This window comes from Malaclemys terrapin, chromosome 17, assembly GCF_027887155.1.
Source record: "Malaclemys terrapin pileata isolate rMalTer1 chromosome 17, rMalTer1.hap1, whole genome shotgun sequence".
Lineage (NCBI taxonomy): Eukaryota > Metazoa > Chordata > Testudines > Emydidae > Malaclemys > Malaclemys terrapin.
Window position 1 is genome coordinate 10,878,201 of NC_071521.1, and position 21,083 is coordinate 10,899,283.

General features: G+C 46.2%; 1 protein-coding gene across 5 annotated transcripts; it reads right to left on the minus strand.

Moving 5' to 3' along the window:
* Position 1: 1 nt before the first annotated feature.
* Positions 2-20,768, minus strand: POMT1 (protein O-mannosyltransferase 1). 5 transcript variants are annotated; one of them, XM_054007158.1, is made up of 19 exons: positions 19,459-19,617; positions 19,003-19,109; positions 17,438-17,488; positions 16,515-16,661; positions 15,672-15,783; positions 13,818-13,883; positions 12,900-12,993; positions 11,947-12,102; positions 10,514-10,644; positions 7,599-7,694; positions 5,882-5,974; positions 4,737-4,833; positions 4,548-4,640; positions 3,892-4,012; positions 3,395-3,492; positions 2,655-2,768; positions 1,878-2,004; positions 1,159-1,336; positions 2-782 (listed from the first exon to the last, which is right to left on the minus strand). In XM_054007158.1, the coding sequence occupies exons 1-19, from the start codon at positions 19,578-19,580 to the stop codon at positions 608-610; spliced, it is 2,178 nt and encodes a 725-aa protein (XP_053863133.1). In that variant the 5' UTR covers positions 19,581-19,617; the 3' UTR covers positions 2-607. The 5 variants fall into 5 exon arrangements, with proteins under 5 accessions (XP_053863133.1, XP_053863137.1, XP_053863136.1 ...); XM_054007162.1 differs by lacking the exon at positions 1,159-1,336 and adding an exon at positions 20,497-20,768 and having other exon boundaries at positions 665-782; positions 4,548-4,658; positions 19,459-19,605; XM_054007161.1 differs by lacking the exon at positions 2-782 and adding an exon at positions 20,497-20,767 and having other exon boundaries at positions 789-1,336; positions 4,587-4,640; positions 19,459-19,605.
* Positions 20,769-21,083: the final 315 nt, after the last annotated feature.

A 21,083-nucleotide genomic window follows, 5' to 3' on the forward strand; every position in this document is an offset into this window, starting at 1 on the left:
ATGGATGTAACCATTTTATATAAAAGTATTTTCACACCCCCAACCCCACCAGCACAGACATTCCCAAAGGAACATTCTCACTAGGAGCTTCAAAGAAGAGCCCCAAACGGGTATCTAAACAGCAAGGGGAGCAGGAATGAACAAACAAATCCCTGTGTAGTGCTTTCAATCTCCTCTCAACCCTCTGGCCTTGGGCACTAGTGAGCTCTACTGTGTTGAGGTTAAGTTAATTAAAGCTTCAGTGAAGTGTCACTAGGGTCTCCTCTGAATGCATCTAGTCAAATATGAGTCTCCTCTCTCCAAAAGGAGGCAGCCTTGAACAACAGGCTGGTGATTAGACCATGAGGAAGCACTACAGTAAACACTCTAGGCATCTGTTCTACACTAAATATCAAGGGTAGTTTGAGACATAATACTGTAGATTTGCAATGAGACTAACTCAGGCTATAGAGCAGAACAGAAACTGAGTCTTCCCATTACATCATCTGCCCCATGGGGATGCATTTCTTACCAACGTAAATTACAAGGCTTTTTACCCTGAGCCCCTATTAAGAAATGAGAGCAGAGTTACTTGTAAGCATGATCAGTTCTATCTTGACTGGCTCCACTAGTGTTTGCGGATCAAGATGTCCCAGCTGTCCTTCCAGCGCAGGGCCCTGAGTTCAGCTGCTGAGAGGGTAGGCTCCCCATATGTCAGTGGGCTGAAGGTGCGATAGACCAGGTAAATGGAGGAGAACCAGGCTACCATCAAGGCACTGAACGCGTTCTTAGGGAGTTGGGATCTGAGAGAGAGAGAAATGAAGTTAAAGCAAAGCTACCTCCATAGTCTAATAGCAAGAGTCTAGTGTAGCAATTTGGAACTTTGCACTCTGCTACCTGTTAGACATGGAGACCCCAGGAAACAGGTTGTGTCTTCTCGCCTCCAAAGAAATGAACTGCTAAACAGGGCTGCAATTTACCTTGCCTGGCTCTGTAGAAGCATTAACTGAGTAATTCTCCCCATGCCCCTCTGGGAGGCAGGGCAGCGTTACTACAGATGGGACATAATGCAACGTGCCTGAAGGCAGTGCTGCAGCTGGGACTATGAACCCCATCATTTCACTACCTCCATCCCCACTAATTAGAACTGCAGAACACCCTGTAGGGTGTCCTGGGTACCTGCAGAGGTGATCGGTCAGATGCTGCAGTACAACAGGAATCAGGAGAATTTGAAAAGTGAGAGCAGGCAGGTAGTGGTACAGGAAAAGTGTCTTCTCCATCATGAAAAAGGGGAGGTAATTCACAGCCCAGCCTCCCACACAGAATCCTCCAGCTGATACCCAGAGCCTCCATGCATCTACAAGACAGAAAGGGCAACACACTAATCAGGACTCCTGAGAGGGTCTGCTACCAAACACCCTGGAAACTAGCAACTGCAAGAACAGGCAATTTTTCAAAAGTTCTTAATGTTGCACATGTGGGAATGGCTAGATAACATTTCCCTAGCCCCTTTGGCCAAAGGTTATGCTGTGTAAAACTGGGAATAGGATCTTTAGTGGTCATGCAGAGCAAACAGGACCTGTATGTATAAGGGCACCTCTAAAATACCCAGGGCAGGTCAGTGCTGATGGATTCCAAATCTGATCCTTTGAGCATTAAAGCATCCAGGAAATGCATTGATACTATATTCAGTGTAATCTCCCAAAGAAAGGATGGTGCCCTGCAATAAAAATTTCTATCAGGAGAGTGCACAGCTCGTCAAGCTAACCAGGGGAGATCTGTAGTTCTTTGTCCATAGACAAGAGTATCTGAACCCCAGTTAGAATTCTCACAGCTTCTGTGCAGCAAGGTGTCAAACTGCTCTGTACAAGGCTACTTCTGTGGGTAAGGGATCAGACCTTCAGGGATGTCACAAATCTTCCTCCGTCGTCGAAGCAAATACCACAGGAACAGACACACGTATACAAGAGTTGCAACATTAGCTGAAGCCCAGGTGAGAACGTTCCCAATGAGGTGGATCTGAGCCTGTAGGATAAGAGGTGGAAAACAGCAGTGATTTTTTACTACAGAGAGAAGCCAAAAATTAAGTATTACATAGCTGTATACACCCCAATCCAAAAACTCAGAATTTACCTAACAAGCTGTAGCAATCCCCTGTCCATCTGGCTATTGACAGTGGGGTGGCCGTATTATTTCATCATTCATTTTTATATATGGCATTTGAAAGAAGCTGTCAGTGGTGGACTGATGTTCTACACTGGATCAAGTGAATATTAAGTAAACAACTCTCTTCTGCCATCACTTTAAGGGAAAATTGCAATTTAAAGAACAAATCTGTCAAAAACTGTATCGACTGCCTGCAGAACTCTCCAGTTTACTTTTCTACTGTTGGGCAGCGGGTTATACCAACTGTTCTATCTGGCATTGTAAGGGAAAGGAAAGCTTCTATTAAATTAAAATGTGAAGTGTTTGTTTTACCAGAGGAGAAAATTATTTGCTTTGAAACTCACAACAGGTTCCTACCCACTCCATCTGTAAGAGACATCCTAGAAAGACACCAGGAGAATTGAGCCTGATCTCTTTCAAACATTCTCACCCCTTTCATATCTTCCATTTCAGACTTCACATAATCCAAATGAGCAAAACCAGACTGAATACATGACACAGATACTTACACCAGAGATAGGGTGGAACCAGTAAGCGATGTTTGTATCCATAGTGATCCAGTCTAGGGGGGAAGAGCTGTACTTATGTTCTGTGTCTTCATTTTTCAATGTTAGTATCTTCCACTAGAACAAAGCAATCAGGACTTTCAGATTTGGAACTGCAATGAAGACACCTGGCATGGATGAGCAATCCCACACCTACACTGGCCAGGCAAGTTTCTGAGCCAGAGGAGGTTGTCATTACTGTATTTGATTATAATTTTAAATGAATACTGGTTCCTTATTGAATTTTTGAAGGTTAGTAAGGGATATCAAGTGCAGTGCTAACACCCATTAAAAATCCATGTTAAGGCTGAGTCTTGGAGTGCCCTATTACTGAACAGTTGAGTTATACAGCTGGAGGTACTTTAAGCACATGCCATAGATCAGCGTGCTGGATAAACTAAAAACAACATTTTGCAACGTATGTTTTCAGAACTTCACAATCTTTCACGGCAACACATGTCCTACCTCCAGAAACGGCCCATAGAAAACACTGCAGTGCCCCCTACAGCTGTTTCAACAGGTAGTTTTGTTCACATGTGTCTTTTTTGATGGGGAAGGTGAGAAAACAACTCTCCCCCTAATGACGAAGCAACGTCTGTTATCAATCCGAGGCACCCTTCACAGAAATGCTGCACAGAACCGCTGCCTAGCATGCAGTGAGGAATCACATCCCACCCTCCTCCCTGTTCCCTTGGCCCAGTCACCTGCAGTTCTGTGAATCTGGCCATGAAACTGAGGTTTTTGCTGATGTCAGCCTGTGTGGGTGAGTGCAGCTCCACTTCCCGCTCCTTCTGCTCTTGGCCTGAAAGTGCATCACATGGCTCAGAAACGTGCAACATTCCATAACCCTCCCTCTCCTTTGCTCAGAGGGGCCCTTCTGCAATGAAACCGGTGTGATTCCATGTGCAAGGAAGGAGGGACACCGTCTGCTCAAAGGCTATGTGTTCCTAATGTTCATATAAACAGTCCCAGTCACTTGGGGACAAATCCTTCATCTCCATGTCCAGCCCAAGTAACTCAACCCTCGCGGCTGTGGGAGTGATGGCAGAACTGTCCTACAGCTGTTACTCCAACCTACAGGCTGGCGTAGGTTCTATGGCCCTAGCACCACCAATAAATGCCTTTCTGTACTATATCTAGCCCCTTTCCCCTGAAGAGGAAGCCCACACATTATAATCTATAGAACTCTACTGAGACTTACTTTTCCCGTATCTGTGCTCCTCCACATTCCACAGCATGCTCTGGTGATACCCTTTGGACAACTTCTCCCCAATGATCTCCAGCTGCCGGTAGCCCCACTCAGGTAGAGATGCACCACTGAGCTGAAAAATAAAAATGAAGGCTTAAAGAAAAGGCACAATCCTGCCAAGCTGTTCCTGAATTTCAGACCTATTGCTAGAGCTAAACAGACCCCACCTTAATAGGATAGCAATGGAGTGAGTGCTCAGTAGTGACAGTGATGAACGTGGTAAAAGAGCTTAGATCAACTAGTAAAGTGGATACTGTCTCAGACACCTGCCTTAATGTTACCTGTGAAGAGGAATTCTTAAGCAGGCCTGTCCACCCCCCGCTGTTAATGATGTAGCCTCTACTTCTGACCCACAGGCTGATCCTCAAATGAGCTGAGCACTTGCAACATCCAATGGAATTATGCAGTGTTCAGTCTAACAGATCATGCCATTACAGTGCTTCATTGCCATCAGAAACAGTCCTTTCACCAGACTGATGTCAGACCAAGCTGATAAAAATACAGGGCTTTTTCACTGTAAGGAGGATTAGTTTTGGACACAGATTGCATGGACCCTCGGGATGATTTCAAGGGAACAGGAGAAGCCTGATGTACATAAACCCACTTACCTTCAGCACTGCTGAGGTATTCACATGGACAAACCTTACTTCAGATAAAATGGTCTTCCACACGTCTGTGTCCAATTCCCGATTTACAATTTCCTGCAAGAGAGGGATGGTCTTTTGATCTTTACTTTGTCTTAGATGTTTCCCAATAGGAGAAAAACCTCCCTGCCCCTCACCCAAGTTTCCACTCACCACTCTCCAGAGGTTCTGTGCTGGCATGGAGATGTTATAATCAATGTAACAGGAGATTTCCTGGGAGTGTGGGCTCAGAGGTGCAGCAACATCATGTCTGCAAGATCCATAAAGTAAGTGTTCTGCGCTAAATTCTCTGTTCATTTCACAGGGTTATTTAATAATCAAACCCCACAAAGCTACTCAGGGGGGTACAGAAATTCAGCAAGCAAAAAGCCAAACAACGTATTGGCACAAATCAAGCGGCATATTTGGGGGTGGGGGGTCAAAGAAAGGGAGGGAGCTCCTTGTTATAAAGGGCCATAAAACAGCATTGGAGGAAGCTGATTTTGCCAGCTACCATCCTTGGTAAAGCACAAACACCTCAAACAGAAGGGTAGCTGGAATAGTAACGGTCTTCAATGGGGTTTCTGAGAATGGACCAACTGGCATTCCTGATCCGCTTGGGCCTGGAATGAGCACAAAGAGAACCAACATTCAGGTTCAAATGCCCCGCCTCCTAATCTAGGTGACTGAAGTCCATGTGGACTCTTAAAAGACCATTTTTATAATAATGCAGCCTTACAAAACTGTCATAAACACACAACAGCCAGGCACATGGGGTGCACTTTTCAAGTGCCTACATGATTGGGAGCACCAAGTCAGCTGAAAGCCACATGCCATGAAATTCAATGGGACGTGCTGCTAAGTCAATTAGGCGCTTCTGAAAATCCCACCCAAAGTCTACTCACCCACCCTTACCATAATGGTGTGGGTGGGTGCTGATGCAAAAACTAAGAAGTCCTGCCTGTTGGGGGGGGAAAAATTACCCAGACGAGTGAGCATGTAGAAATGTGCAATGCTGTCACAATGTATATTGGACTAGCTGGGACCTAAGAGGTCTCTAACACTTCTAAATACCCCATAAATGGTCTGTCATTTGCCTTTTGCAGTTGGTCTGGCAGTAGAAGAGCAATTTGTGATACTAACCAGAAACCGTTTAGTGACTGGACCAGTTGTATCCAGGCCTATGTCTGAGTATACTGTGAGAGCCTAGAGGTGTCTTAGGGAGAGCACCAGCACTCCCCAGTGTCCCCCCATCCCTACACAGACACTTAGAGAAGCAACAAAACAGAATGAGCCAGCAGGCTGGGAGAGGCACATACGTGTTGAGGTAACGAGTTGTGATGCCGTGGACCAGTTGCACAATATGCCCATGTCGGACGGGACGTGGTGGGTTACTCACCACCAGCTGCTGCCTGCCAGGATGACAAACCAAAAGAAATGTTTCAATTCCCCATCACAGCTAGTGCCAACTAGTGACCATTAGCTTGAAAAGCCTGGAGACCAGGACAAAAGGAAGGAGGAGAAACATTTGGACGGTCAGATGAGAAATCTGAGCCCCTTATGGATTACAGCTGGATGCAGAGAAAGTTATTGGACACTAAGCAGAGAGAGAGGGACAGGCTGACTCAGGGAATCAGTAATGGGAAACAGAGCTTTTAGCCTCTTGGTGGCTGATCTGAATCCAGGTCAGCCACTGGTCACCAAAATTTATTTCCATTTAACAGCTGACTGATGGCTTATATGAAATGAGTCAGGTCTGACACGTATCCTTATCACAACGGACGCCGTCACTGGGCAGTCTCCGAAGCCTGTGTGGGTCATGGAGACCCTAGACAGATACAATGCACACTGGCAGGGGTGGGGCACTGAAGCTTCCCCAGCCTTCCCTGTACTTAGCTGCTCTGTGGATAAAGAGAAAACTTCACTCCCCAGGGCTGTCGATCCAGCAGTTTTCTGTACAGGTCTACACTTCAGCGCCATTCCTGCACAGTGATATTGGCAAACCCTCCTAGTTTGGATGCAGTTTATACCAGCAAAACATCCTTTAGTTGGTACAGCTTATATCAGTTCCCCCAACAAAAGCAATCTTTTGCCAGTTTACCTGTCTACACTAGGGCTTTGGCTGGCATAACCCCTAATTGACAAAACTTAAGAGCAGGATACACACACACGGGATTCTCTCTAATTTGGGAGGATCTATATCTCATTCCTAACTTCAAACACAAACAGTTACTTGCCCTCAAAGTGAATTCTATTATTTCCTGAGGCCTACTCAAGTACAGCCAGGGTCAGCCCTACTCACTGAGACCTGCACACAGACTTTAGAAGCAGTATTTTGTTTTTTTCACATGCGAAATGGAATTCAAAGACTTTCCCATCAGTTTCATTTCTCTTTACAATTCCCTTTGTACCCCCAGGTCCCATGCCTCTGGCAGGAGCAACTCTTTTTTTTTGGAGCACCTCAGTGCTGCTCCTAAGTCAGCCAGCAGGATGATCGGGACAGCCAGCATCTCCCTACAGCTGAGTGCCCCCTCCTGCCTGTGCAAAAGATTTAACTGAAGCCCAGTTCTAGTCACTATCTGGTGGTAGGAGATATTTTTCTGGAATTAAACTTATGGTGACGTTTCTATTTCTCTCTTGCTGTATACAAATTATTCACCCTTGTATAATACTTTCCATCCCAGAATCTCAAAGCATTTGCAAATATTAATTAAATCCTTCCAGCACCCAGGAGATCCAATAACACTATCATTTCCATTCGACAGATGGGGGAATGAAGATGAAGTAGTGCAGTGACTTACCCCAGGACATGCAATGAGTCAGCGGCAGTGTGGGGAACACAACTTGAGACTGGGAGTCCTGACTCCCAGACCCATGCTCAATCCACTAGACCATAGTTACTTCTCTAAGCCTATGGAACCCAGTATTCCCAGCTGGTGTCCAGTCCCTGTACTAACCACCTGCTTAGCTTTTGGGATCCGTTTTCATCAGCAGAGCTCATGGTATGGCATTTAAGCATGTTTCCTGTATACTCACATCCCAGGATCCTTAACAATCCACCAGTTATTGACATCCTTGAAGGGGTAACAAGTCACCTGCTGTTGGTGGGAGCTGCCTCGGCCATTCTCGTACCTATATGGGTAGGTAAGAGGACAGAACTCTGAGTACAGCTCTGTTCCCTGTGACTGTGTGGAACAGAGAGTAGCCTCAGATTAAACTAGCAAGTCTCACTCAGTGACCTGAATCGGCACTACACCACTGGCTTTGTTCTTTTGAAGACAGCTGAAAAGACACAATATACAGAGCACAGCACAGGAGTCACAGCACATCAGGTGTAATGTAATACATGTGCTGAGGCCAAGGCTTCCGAGGAGCAGAGTGCACCCAGCACTCACCGTGTTTTCTTGTTTTCCATTCCAAGGGGTGCCTGACAAGCCAATGCTCAGACCCTCTCTTCCATGCAGTGAACTGTGCTGTAATATCCATGAAGGGATGGAGTGGGTTGGGCTATCAATGGCTTTGGCCAGTGCTTGGGTAAATGAAGGTGGAAAGATTAAAGCATGAGACTTGAATAGGGAAAAGACCTACTAGCTTCTCTTTTCCAGTCCTCCAGGCTAATGGAGGATGCATCCCTGCTGTATATTCCCCAGAGGTTTACCCTGTCTAATCTGAAACGCCAGAAACAACGGCGCTTCCACTGTTTTCCTTGAGACCACTATCCAACAATGCAGGAAATCAATGGAGGTAATATTTCTTAATTTTCTTTACATATACCCCCATCATGCACCATAAACCATTCCCCTCCTTCCTTGGTGTTTCGATGGTTCTCTCATCCCGACAGTCATTGTTTAGGGCAAGTCTACACTACAAACTTGCATTGGCATATCTGCACCACTTCTGATGAAGACACTCTCCTGTCGGCTTAGTAACTCCAGCTCCGTGAGAGGGAGAAGCTATGTCAGTGGGAGACACAGCGCTGTCTGCACCGGAGGTTAGGTTGACGTAACTACAACACTCAGGGGTCTGTAGTGATGGTTATACCAAAGTAAGTGCGCAGTGAAGGCCTGGCCTTAGTCAATCTAGACTCATTTCGCTCTGATCTTAGTTTGCCAGCATCAGTTTGGTATTGTGATGCCCAGTATCATATGCAGTATTATAGCTACCATGCCAAAGAAGCTGTATGAAAAGGGACTGTCACCTCCTTACTCTGGGGAAAAGTAACATTCTCTGTATAGGTAGCCAAAACATTGCATTGGTCTACTGGCTGCAGCAGCTGATGGGAAACACTCATTCATTCAGTTTTCTCTCCATTACCAACCAAGATTTCTTTTGTAAATTACAGCTTTCGAGATACCATTCCCCCACCCTGTGAGCTGAATATCTGCATTTCAGATTATTTCCCCCCATATATATTAGCTTCCATTTGACCAAGTCAACGTGATTTTATCTCCCTGCCCAGCTTTTAAACTCTGTTTTTTTTCCTCTGTACTCATTTGGCATTTCCAACATGTCCCAATTGCTAAGGAATATGGTAGTATCACTGATCTCAATTGCATCCCACTGGATGCCTTTTACATCTCAATACAATACCGGTTTTCCTGATCCTTTTAACCAATTTCCAGGCCATGTAACAGTGCTCAAATTCCTACCAATTTATATTTCCAAGGACAATTAGAATCACAGAATCATAGGGTTAGAAGGGACCACAAGGGTCACCTAGTCGAGTGGTTCTCAACTAGGGGTTATTCAGAGGTCTTCCGGGGGTACATCAGCTCATCTAGATATTTGCCTAGTTTTACAACAGGCTATATAAAAAACACTAGTGACATCAGTACAAACTAAAATTTCATACAATGACTTGTTTATACTGCTCTATACTATATACTGACATGTAAATATAATATTTGTATTCCAATTGATTTATTTTATAATTATATGGTAAAAATGAGAAAGTCAGCAATTTTTCAGTAATAGTGTGGCTGTGACACTTTTGTATTTTTATGTCTGATTTTGTAAGCAAGTAGTTTTTAAGTGAGGTGAAACAAGACAAATCAGACTCTTGAAAGGGGTACAGAAGTCTGGAAAGGTTGAGAGCCACTGATCTCGTCAAACCTACCGCCAAGATGCAGGATTTGTTGTCTAAACCATCCAAGACAGATGGCTCCAGCCTCCTTCTGAAAACCTCCAGTGAAGGAGCTTCCCCAACCTCCCTAGGGAGTCTGTTCCATTGTCCTACTGTTCTTACAAAAATGAAGTTTTTCCTGAGATTTAATCTAAAATTTAATTTAGTCACATCAAATAACACTGAATACGCTACTGAAATCTAGAGCCCTTGCATCATTACCACATTCCATTCATCCTCTCATTTTGGAATTGGATTGTGAAAAGCAAGCCCTTTTCTTGCTCTGATCTGTTCTTTTTAAGCCCATGCAGTTTGGTGTTCTGTTACCCTGTAGGTACTTACAAATTCTCTCTTTCATAATCTGGTCTAATATTGTACTAGGGATTGAAGTGAGACTGAATCTAAGGTAAATACTAGGATTTTCCCTTCCCCGCCCTACGTTTTATTTCCCCTGCAAGTCCTGGTACCTTCCCACTTCTCAAGGACGTTGAAATTAATTGCCAGTGGTTTGGCAAGCTGATTACAAAATTCTTTTAAGGATGAATCACACATTATCCTAATCAGTATTATAACTACGAACTGCTCAATGGAAGTTTACCCCCCGACGCTTCAATAGGAATATTAATGGGCTCCAAAGCCCTTCGTGGAGTAATAACAAGGTTTTGTATGACATGCAGTAGTTAACATACCCTGAAAGCTTGATGGAAAGAGAGGCTATGATGCTGCACAGACACAGACAGTGAGATCTGAACTGTCAGCTCAAGAACAGGAGCACAGTTAACCCCCGCCCCTTACACTCTAGTGTTACAGAACAAAACGGATTCCTCACCTGATGGGATAAGTGCTCTTGTGAGAATGGAGCCAGCATGGCATGGGTTTGCCTAAAACATTCCGCAGGGTAATCTGGGAGCCATAGGCTACCTCAAGGGGCTGGCCGTGTGTGATCCGAGCTAGCCCGCCCTAAAAAGCATAAGATAATAAACCAGAGGAAAAAAACTCAGAAGCTGTTTGACTCTGAAGAGAGTCAGTCACAGCTTTAACGTGTAATATAACATGTTAGTATAAGGCTTGCTGTCCTCGTTATAGCTATAAAATTCCGATCCTGCAACATTATGTTCAGAGGTAATCTGGTTACAGAATGAAGCCTGCAGAATTTCAGGGTCTCAGGGAACATCCCCACAGCAATCCTGCACCAACAATAAACTAAGGGACTATTCTATATGGGCCCTGTTCTAGTCTATGTAGGTCCTTACACTGATCTCAGTACCGCAGTCTGAGGATTAAGCAATGTGACTAACATCTGTCTCTACTGAATCTGTAGGTAGAGCCCCATAAAATATTTTTTTATAATTTTGGGGTGTTTGGAGGGGAATTTCTTGTTATTTCATTTTATCAATTCTCCCATCCACAGTGGGGCTGGTCCTGCCCCCCACAGGTATTGGAGGATGGTTAAGTCATGCAGGGGGAGTGGGAGGCACAGGGGGAGGGCTGGGTCCTGCCTGAGGAGGGAGAGAAGCCTGGGGGAGACAGGTATTACTGAGCAAGCCTGCCCCACACTCACGCAGCAGCTCCTATCCCTTGGGGGTGGGCCTGGCTCCCCGCTCTGGGCACTGCAAACTGACGCATGGGGTCTCAGTTCCACTCATGTTTGACCCATCCATCCTGCCATCATGATGACAGGGGCCAAATCTGAGTGAGTGGCGGGACAGGAGCTGCCACTAGAGGGCGAGTTTTTCATTTTATTTCATGTTGGTTTGCATTTGCAAATAAAACAGAGCTCTATCTATAGATGACCCGCTGTGTTAGGGACATGTTACTGATCTTCTAGCCCTGACTAGATAGTTTCCCTCCAATTCTGGGTTTTGGTATTTTTAAAACCCCCTTGTGATTTCATTATATCATTTACTTGTGAGACTAATTCCATTGACTTCAGTAGTGTTCCACCGGCATAACCCAACCCGAGAATTTAGCTCTATCTGTGCTCTTATGTAGAAGAGTGGGCATATTGTGTGTGTGACACCAAACATTGCTTTGGTACAAAGGAAAGCCCCAGGATAGAGATGGGGACAGAGCTTTCACTTACTATTAGGATTCAGCACTTCCTCACTATTTCAGCTTAAAGCCATTTTATAGCACAATAGCAGCAAGATGAGGACAAAGGAGCAAGTATTTCATAGTGCTAATTTAGTCCATTTCCACAACAGAGGGTATGTGCACGACCCATTTCCAACATCTCCTTTCCTTCACTCCCGTTTTCCTTACCTCCAAGCTGGCCTGGAAAGCACTGGTCATAATCTGGTCATGAGGTCCTGAGCGGTAGAGCAAAGTCAAGTGAACGTAGAAGAAAAACAGGTACATTGCTACTGGGACGACTACTAGAGCTAGTCCCCTCGCCAGCAAATGGCACAACACAGAAACCTGGCAGAATACAAAGAACTCACTGTTACATCCTTTCTGGTAAGTCTCAGCTTTGTGCAGCTCTCCCCCACTGATAGGTAATAAGGCTAATACAGCTCAGGATCTCAAAGCACTTTACAGTGTTATTTAATCATGCTTCACAACATTTATGTGAAATATGGAAGGGTATTCCCATTTAACAGATGGGGAAACCGAGGCACAGACAGATGAAGCAACTTGCCCAAGGTCATGCAGCAGAGCTGGGAAAAAGTAAGCAGATCTGTTTATTTCCCTGCTCCCCCACCCCTTTCCCAGCTATTGATGATAACCAGGTACCTGGTTATTTTTAAAAAGGAAAAGGAAAAAAAAAATCCCCAACTTCCCTGTGGAGTTACCACTGTGGACACTTTAATCACTTCTCGTACAAGGTCAGACTGGGGTGCACAGGATACACTGAAATGGGATAGGTTTTAACCTGCAGACCCTGTCAGACCATATTAAAGATGGGTAGCAGCAGGGGCAGGAGGGCAAGCCACTTCCCGTTCAGAAATACAGTTCGGCACCAGAAAAGCTACACACGTACACTTTCTCTCAAACTTGACCCTGCTTTTTTCCTATAACATAGCTGGGCCATAGCTCTGCAAGCAGAGGGCTTCCAGACCATAACAGTAGGCTTAATTGCAACACATGCCTAGGATTTCTTCAAGTGTTGAATTATTAGCTGATGGTTTAGAAGGCTTTTAGCTTGCGCCTCCTTCTCTGGATGCACGCTGTGAATGTAATTACATGCTATTTATCGAGTACATTAGGCTACCTACATTTGATAAGGTCTGGTCTCCTATCAAGTGCCAGGAGTGGACTCCAGCGATGGCCAAGAGCAGCATGTAGGTGAAAAGCCCCATGTATTTTACCCTGAGAAGACAGCACACAAAGATCAAACAGAGTTAAACATACCCAGACTATAGACAGGATTTAATGCAAGGTGTACGTATTCAAACTCTCTTGAGCAAGGAGTTCCCAAGCCCAGCAACATTGGTGCTCCAGTTCTGTATGCTGACTGAATAAGATGCTTTGTGGCTTGGTCTCTGAAGTGGCTATTTGCTTGCTAGTGATAAAGGCAGAGAGGCTGTTGATAACAAGGCAGCCTATCACAAGGTAGAGTATGGAGGGTCCCTGAACTCAGACAAACACAAAGTTGGGAGTAGGAGTTGAAATCCAGGTCTCAGTTTTTAGAAGGTCCATCTCTGAGGGAGGCTTGTACCAATATATGTACACCTCTACCCCGATATAACGCTGACCTCCGGAGCCAAAAAATCTTACCGCATTATAGGTGAAACCGCGTTATATCGAACTTGCTTTGATCCCTGAAGTGTGCAGCCCCGCCCCCCCGGAGCACTGCTTTACCATGTTATATCCGAATTCGTGTTATATAGGGTCGCGTTATATCGGGGTAGAGGTGTATTTCATTCTTTTCAGTACAACCCCCATCAGTTTGTGTTTCACTGCTTTATGTGGATTGATGTCATCGGCTCATTGATTATTTCAGGGGTATTCAATGAAGAATAAAACCTGGAGAAGCGCGCTACAGACAGATGTGCCACAACTAGCTGCAGCATCAAGAGCGAGTCTGGAAAGCTGAGCTCTTGATAACACAGCAAAGCAAAGGCTGAGATGGTGAACACTAAAGCAATCCGGGAGTTTAGTAAAACAGCATGACAGGAGAAGTCAGTACTTACCCAACTGCACAGGAACAAGCAACTCCAGTCAATAAAAGCCAAAACCACCAGCCGGCAGTGAAGGGGCTTAGATAAAAGGACAAAAGGAGAGAAAACACAGTAAGATACAGGCACCCAACTAGAATTCTATTATGCTAATAGTAGTTTATATCAGGCCTCCCAGGACAGCGATTGTTATCCTTGGTCTAGGTGTGGATGTTAAACACTTCTCCTGACCCTGAAAAGTCATTCTGAGCACCGAGAGTCTGCACAGCTTCCAATATCGCAATAAAGCAACGGGCTAGGCCACAGGCTAGGGTAAGTTTAAAGGGTATTATTTTAAATGGGGCTCTGCAAGAATCAGAGAACACACAAAGCCACGCGAGAAAAGACAAAGATTTCTAAGTTGACTCTGCGCCCATAAGCAATAACAAATGACTAATAGGGATATTTGTCACCCTCTTTATTTCTATGCACAGGGAAATTTTCCAGACCAGGAATTGGCAATGAGGGAGAAACAGCCAAGGGATTTTTTTTTAAATTATAAGGAAGCCAAGACAACCCCACTATCATTTAAACAACTCTTTAGAACAGTGGTCCCCAACCTTTTCCATGGGGCGGGCGCCGGACGACTAGCCGCCGAGGACCGTGGCCACCGGACAAGCAGCCACCAAAATGCCGCCGTGAAGCGGCAACATCAAGAGGCATCGCTGCCAAAATTCGTGAAGCAGCATCATCAAGAGGCGTCGCCGCCGAAATGCCGCCGTGCTTCTTGACATTGCCGCTTCTCGGCGGCATTTCAGTGGCTGCTTTTCCAGCGGCCAGTAGGCGGGTGTACATGGATGCCCCGGTGGGTGCCAGGGCGCCCGCAGGCACCACATTGGGGACCCCTGCTTTAGAACATAAGAACGGCCATACTGGGTCAGACCAAAGGTCCATCTAACCCAGTATCCTGTCTTCCGACAGTGGCCAATGACAAGGTGCCCCAGAGGGAATGAACAGAACAGGTAATCATCAAGTGATCCATCCCCTGTCGCTCATTCCCAGCTTCTGGCAAACAGAGGCTAGGGACACCATCCCTGCCCATCCTGGCTAATAGCCATTGATGGACCTATCCTCCATTAATTTATCTAGTTCTTTTTTGAACCCTGTTATAGTCTTGGCCTTCACAATATCATTCTCTGGCAAAGAGTTCCACAGATTGACTGTGCGTTGTGTGAAGAAATATTTGCTTTTGTTTGTTTTAAACTTGCTGCCTATTAATTTCATTTGGTGACCCCCTAGTTCTTGTGTTATGAGGAGTTAATAACGCTTCCGTATTTACTTTCTCCTTACCAGTCATGATTTTATAAACCTCAATCATATCCCCCTGTTAGTCGTCTCTTTTCCAAGCTGAAAAGTCCCAGTCTTATTAATCTCTCCTCATACGGAAGCCGTTCCATAGCCCTAATAATTTTTGTTGCCCTTTTCTGAACCTTTTCCAATTCCAATATAAATTTAAACTTTCAAATTGCTTGGAAGACAAAATCCTTCCAACATCACTATGAGTGGTCAAATATCATTATCCCCATTTTACAGAGGGGATTCTGAGGCTCAGAGAAATGAAGTGACTTGCCCAAGGCACAACTACAATTAGATAAGGATTCTTGCCTCCCCAGCCTGAATTTGGACCATTAGCCCACACCCCAAATAAGGTTTGCAGTATACCACACACACGATTATTATAATTGGTGCCAGACAGCCTTTGATGTATTTATTTATATGGCAATTAAAAAAAAAACCAAGAGGCACAAATGTTTTATACTTAAATGATGAATGGCTTATTACAACTAACTGGAAGGTTATCCAACGCCCAGGAATGAAAACCAGTTGTACCTGCACTTCTGTAAATTGTAGAACTTCAGGTAGGACAAAATTGCCAGCAGGATAAAAAAGATTAGTACTGATTCCAAGAGCATCAGCCTGGATTGAGTGATCAGAGAGTTCTCTGTTAGAAACAGAAGGAGAAGATATATACACACCAAATTAGGCACAAATTATTGGTAGGAAAACTGTCAAGCAATACTCATGGCAGCAACAATACCATCAACCATAAGGACTTCTAAAGACCTGATCAATTGAGAATCAAAGAAATATTTCTAAAGAAAGCAAAACAAAAGTCTTTTCACAGTATTATAATAAGCCGGAGATGAGAGACAGAGCCATGCTCTGTGTTTGAGAAACCTTTCAAGCATGGGAAATGGCAGACGGGTGAGGGGAAGAAGAAAAGATTTGCTGAAATCTAAAGCTGAGGTATGGCCCTTCTGTCATGCACACCCATCTCCAGTATATTACAGAAATCTGAGGAAGAGCCTAAAGAGGCTCCTCAAAGGCAAAGAAATAAAGCTGCCCACATGGCTGTGAGGTTCCGTGTTGAACCTTCCTCTTTGTTCAATAATAGAGAGCCCTAGTCACATCCAAGTAGGAGCAGGGCTGGAACCGCAGGCTGTGCTGCAGGTCAGAATTGAAGTGCATGGAAAGAGCTGTGTGTGGGCCTCAGGACTGAATAGCAGGATATGCTGATCAGGACTGGTGCACCGCAGCACCCACCTCCCTAACTCTCAGCACTGCTCTTACTAACTGCCACATGCACTAAAAATTCAACGTGGAAGAATTCAAAGGGGAAAGCGGATCATTCCCCCTCTGTATGGAGAGTAAGGCTGAAGACACAATCCTTACCGAAGAGAATCAGGAGGGCAGCTCCAAACGCAGCACAATGGGAGAAGTGCAGCTCTACCAAAATCTGGTACGCTAAAGGCACACACAGGGCACCAGTTAGTGCTGGCAGCAGTCGCAAGGACCAAATGGGCACGTTCATATTGTACTCTAGAACAGAAAACAGCGTGAGGACAAGAGCATTAGAAGCCGTTGCTTATTCTATCGGTGTTTGCAAGAAGAATAGGATTTGGTTTCATACAGCTCTTCTCAGACTCAAGGTATTTCCCCATGTTGTTTATAAACAAAGAGCTAAGATATCAGCAATGCGGGGCTGTAGCCCGATCCTGCAATTTCTTTTACTCACAGTTAGGGGACATTAGAATATAATTATCTGAAGTAACATAGGCTAATAATAATAATCCTTCACATTTATACAGTGCTTTCATCTTCAAAGGGCTTCAGAAAATGGGCAAGTATCATTGTTCCCCTTTTTCAAGATGGGTAAAGTGAAGTATGACGTTCAGAAAAACGGAGTATCCACAACTCGAAATGAAATCACTGGGAGCTGTGGATACTCGGCACCTCTGAAAACCAAGCAAATGGGACTTGCACAAGGTGTCACAGCAAGTCCATCTGAGAGCTGGGAGGTGTCTTGATTCTCAGTCCCATTAACCTATCTTCTGGACTATGCTGCCTTTTATAATTACTCCCTACTCTCTTCTGTGCTATGGGATCTTTAGCATCTTCTGAAACATCCACTGCAGTCATACAGAAGACTTTGATTTAACATCTCTTCTGAAGAAACATCACCAAGATCAAGTAAACAAACTAAACAAAAACAAAAACCCCTCTGCTTCTATTAGTGACTAAAAAATCATGAATCAGCTCTGAAATGCAGCTCTATTCTGTTGGAAGAATGAGACACTGTTAAAATCAGCTCTTACCAGCCCCAATTCTGTTCCACAAGAAGTTTCCATCAAAGCCTCCTAAGTAACCTGAAAAAGAACAGCAGCAGATGTGGCTGGAGTGAGTGGCACATGGAAATGGGTGATAACATTTTGAAGGTTAATTACTCTCCATAGAGATTTGGTTTTTAATCAGAGTTAGCCTCCCACTACATCCCCATGAGTATCTCCTCAGTATTTTATACTCAGACCACTTTTTGAAGAGAGAGTCTTATGGACCATCTCTCCCGGACGCACATCTCCCTTGTAGCAATGCTTTATTACATGAAAAAGTTACCTTAGGATAGTATGCAGGAGACAATATGAAAATAAACCACACACTGACATGAAAAGGGCAACTGCTTAATTAATCCCCCCCATTTTATATTGTCCCTTTCCTCTCCCTTGACTTCACACTTTTGGGGCCTGAATTTTCTTTTGTTGCCTTCTATTCCCAATGCTCTAACCTCTCCAGGTCATTGTAGAGTTTGGTTCGGTCTTCCTGTTTGTCTGGGAGAAAAATAAAAGTGTGGGGGAAACCTCCATTGTAATAGGGAAATGGGTAGGGGTTATGGCAAATGGTAAATTTGCAGAGTTACACCCTTTCCCCCCTCCTGCACTCCAAGCCACTAGCCCAGGGGTGGGCAAACTTTTTGGCCTGAGGGTCACATTAGGGTTCTAAAACTGTATGGAGGGCTGGTGTAGTGTATTAAATTGCTCCCCATAGGAATCTGCTACTTAAGGCTGCCAGTCCTGGTGCTCTGAGTGGCATGGTAAGGGGGTGGGGAGGGGCAAAGAGTTTCAGGGGGCAGTCAGGGAGCAGTTGGATAGGTGTGGGAGTCCCAGGGAGCCTGTCAGGGCAGGGGTGTGGATGGGGTCAGGGCAGTCAGGGGACAGGGAGTGGTGGGGATTGGATAGGGGGTGGGTCCGGGGGGGGGGGGGGGGGGCGGTTAGTGGCAGGAGATCCAGGGAGGGGGCAGTCAGGGGACAAAGAGCAGGGGGGTTGGATGGGTCAGAGGTTCTGAGGGGGGCAGTCAGGGGGCAGGCTGTTTGGGGAGGAACAGCCTCCCCTACCCGGGTGTAGTGTATTAAATTGCTCCCCGTAGGAATGTGTTACTTACAGAGCACCAGCACTGGCAGCAGTAAGTAGCACACCATAAGTAGTACATTCCTACGGGGAGCAATTTAATACACTACACCCCGGCCGCTCTCGCCGCCTCACTGCCTGGCAGGAGCTCGCAGCCCTGCCACCCAGAGCGCTGGCAGCACAGCGAGCTGAGGCTGCAGGAGAAGGGCTGGGGCTAGTCCGCACGGCCAGGAGCTCAAGGGCTAGGCAGGACAGTCCCACCACGGGCCAGTTTACCCACCTCTGCACTAGCCCAAAGCCCATGTGGTCATTCTAAAGCAAATGAAATCAGCAAGGTCTCCATGGAAGAAATTCTGCCCTATCCCTTCTCCACAAGGATAGAATTTGAGAACTGAAAGCATATCTGCAACCTGTTCCTCCTTCTCCAAAGCAAAGAGCAATAAATGCTTCCTAAATTAAAGTTCAATGGAGCCCCTACCTCCAAAAGCTAGCAGCATGTGGCCAAATGGCGGGCCACTGTCATCCACAAAAAAGATCCGCTTCATGTACAAAGACACAAACTGGCCATAGTAAACTTCATCAAAACTGAAACACCACAGAGAAAGAAAAGTGTCAAGTCTAACTGGAAACATCTCACAACGTGCCCATATCTTAGCGATGGGGACATTAACTGACTCCTCCTTTGGCAATCTCAGCAGAGGGACTGAATGGAGCATAGAGATTTAGCATCCCTTTCAGTCCTCTAGGTCAGGGTTGAGGCATGCTGATGAGGATGCTTGCATTGCCACTGTGTGCGCTGAATCCACACTAGGATGTAAGTATCCTGAGCCAGCAATCCAGAACCTTTCATCACCATTACATTCTCACTCGCAAACTTTAAAAAAAAATAAAAAATCCCAGGTATTTTAAATGGGAAGTGAAGCGCTCTGCTTACACCACAGCCCGTGGGTAGGAGAGTGCCCAGAGCCGGTTTACTAATCCCATCACAGTCAGAGCCACCAGATTCACATTGATCTCTGCAGTGACCACAACAGGCTGCTTCAGGAATCCCAACATCCTGCAGAATGGTTTGGTCCAGCCTCTGAAAGCAAAGCGGGAGAAGAAAACAGCTGCAGTTACCATTCAGATCAGAAATGAGTCATGCACTACCAGCAGTTTAGGACAACAGCATTTCTAGTGTTCTCTTTTCCAGTCTGCACGTGAAATATTTTCTATATGCAACCTGTGCAACAATAACCCTAAAATGCTGCTCTACTCTAATAAGTGTCTACCTAAAAATGGCAGATACGGTTTCAATCAGCTTCCACACATACCATCCTTATGAGTGTCATACATTTTCCCCTGTTTTAAATTGTTAGCCCTGCAGAGCCAACACAACTCAGCTCAAGGAGAGACTTCTGGATACTTATCCTGTTCCGTGCCTCATCAGCAGTTTAATTGTAAAATTAAATTTCATAGTCAGATGCTTTCTTGCTGATGAAGTGTGCGCCAGCCTCTCAGACCCCAGGTTGAGTTGGCAGTGTTGGTAATTAAAATCACAGATTATCAGGGTTGGAAGGGACCTCGGGAGGTCATCTAGTCCAACCCCCTGCTCAAAGCAGGACCAATCCCCAGACAGATTGTTGCCCCAGATCCCTAAGTGGCCCCCTCAAGGATTGACCTCACAACCCTGGGTTGAGCCGGCCAATGCTCAAACCACTGAGCTATCCCTCTCCCCCTAATAGTGTGGACACTTGCAAGTGTAGATTTGCTCTGGAGCTAGAGACCCAACGAACTATGAACCTTATGGTGCCATTCTTAGCGAGTCAGAGACACTGATGAAGGGGTTTTATTGCGGCCGAGAGAGGAAAAACCCTAGTGCTTGTGCAGAACCCCCACGCCCCGATACCGCAGCCCTGGCGGCCCGGGAATTGCTACGCGCTGGGGGCCGTGCCTGGAACAAGAGAGACGGGGAGGGGGGGTAGAGTCTCACCTCAGTACACTGAGAGCCTTGCGCGTCCCTTCAGCCTGGGGCAATGAACTAGGCCCGAGAACAACCGTGAGCCCCCCAGGCCGCGCCGCGCCGCCCGTCCTGTGTCCCCAGCCTGGGTCTGGGAGAGCCGAGGCCCATGCTAACGCGGGGCGGGCCGGGATGCTCCGAGACTCGCGGTGACACCCCACAGGCGGGAATCTGGGTCACGGGGCTGCCCCCCACCCCCACCGGTCCCGGCCGCGCGCGCTGCGCTGCGCTGAGGAGAGTCCCCCGCTAAGACCCCGGCTCGGCTCGGAGCGCGCGCCCACGTCACCCGCCGCAGCGCAGCGCCCCGCCCCCCAGGCTCGGGTCCGCCTCATCCCACGCGGGGAGCGCGGCCGGGACCCCGGCTGCCGACCAATCACAGCGCCGGGCGGGGCTCCAGGCCAAGAGAGAGGGCGGGGCCGCCCGCCGTCAGTGGGTCACGCGATCCGGAAACTGCCGTGCGTAACTCCCGGCCGAACATCAGACGCACAGGGGAAACGCTCTGTTGCCATAGCAGCAACCTCCTGGCTGCTTGGGCCTGAGGAGGGGCGTGGCCTCACGGC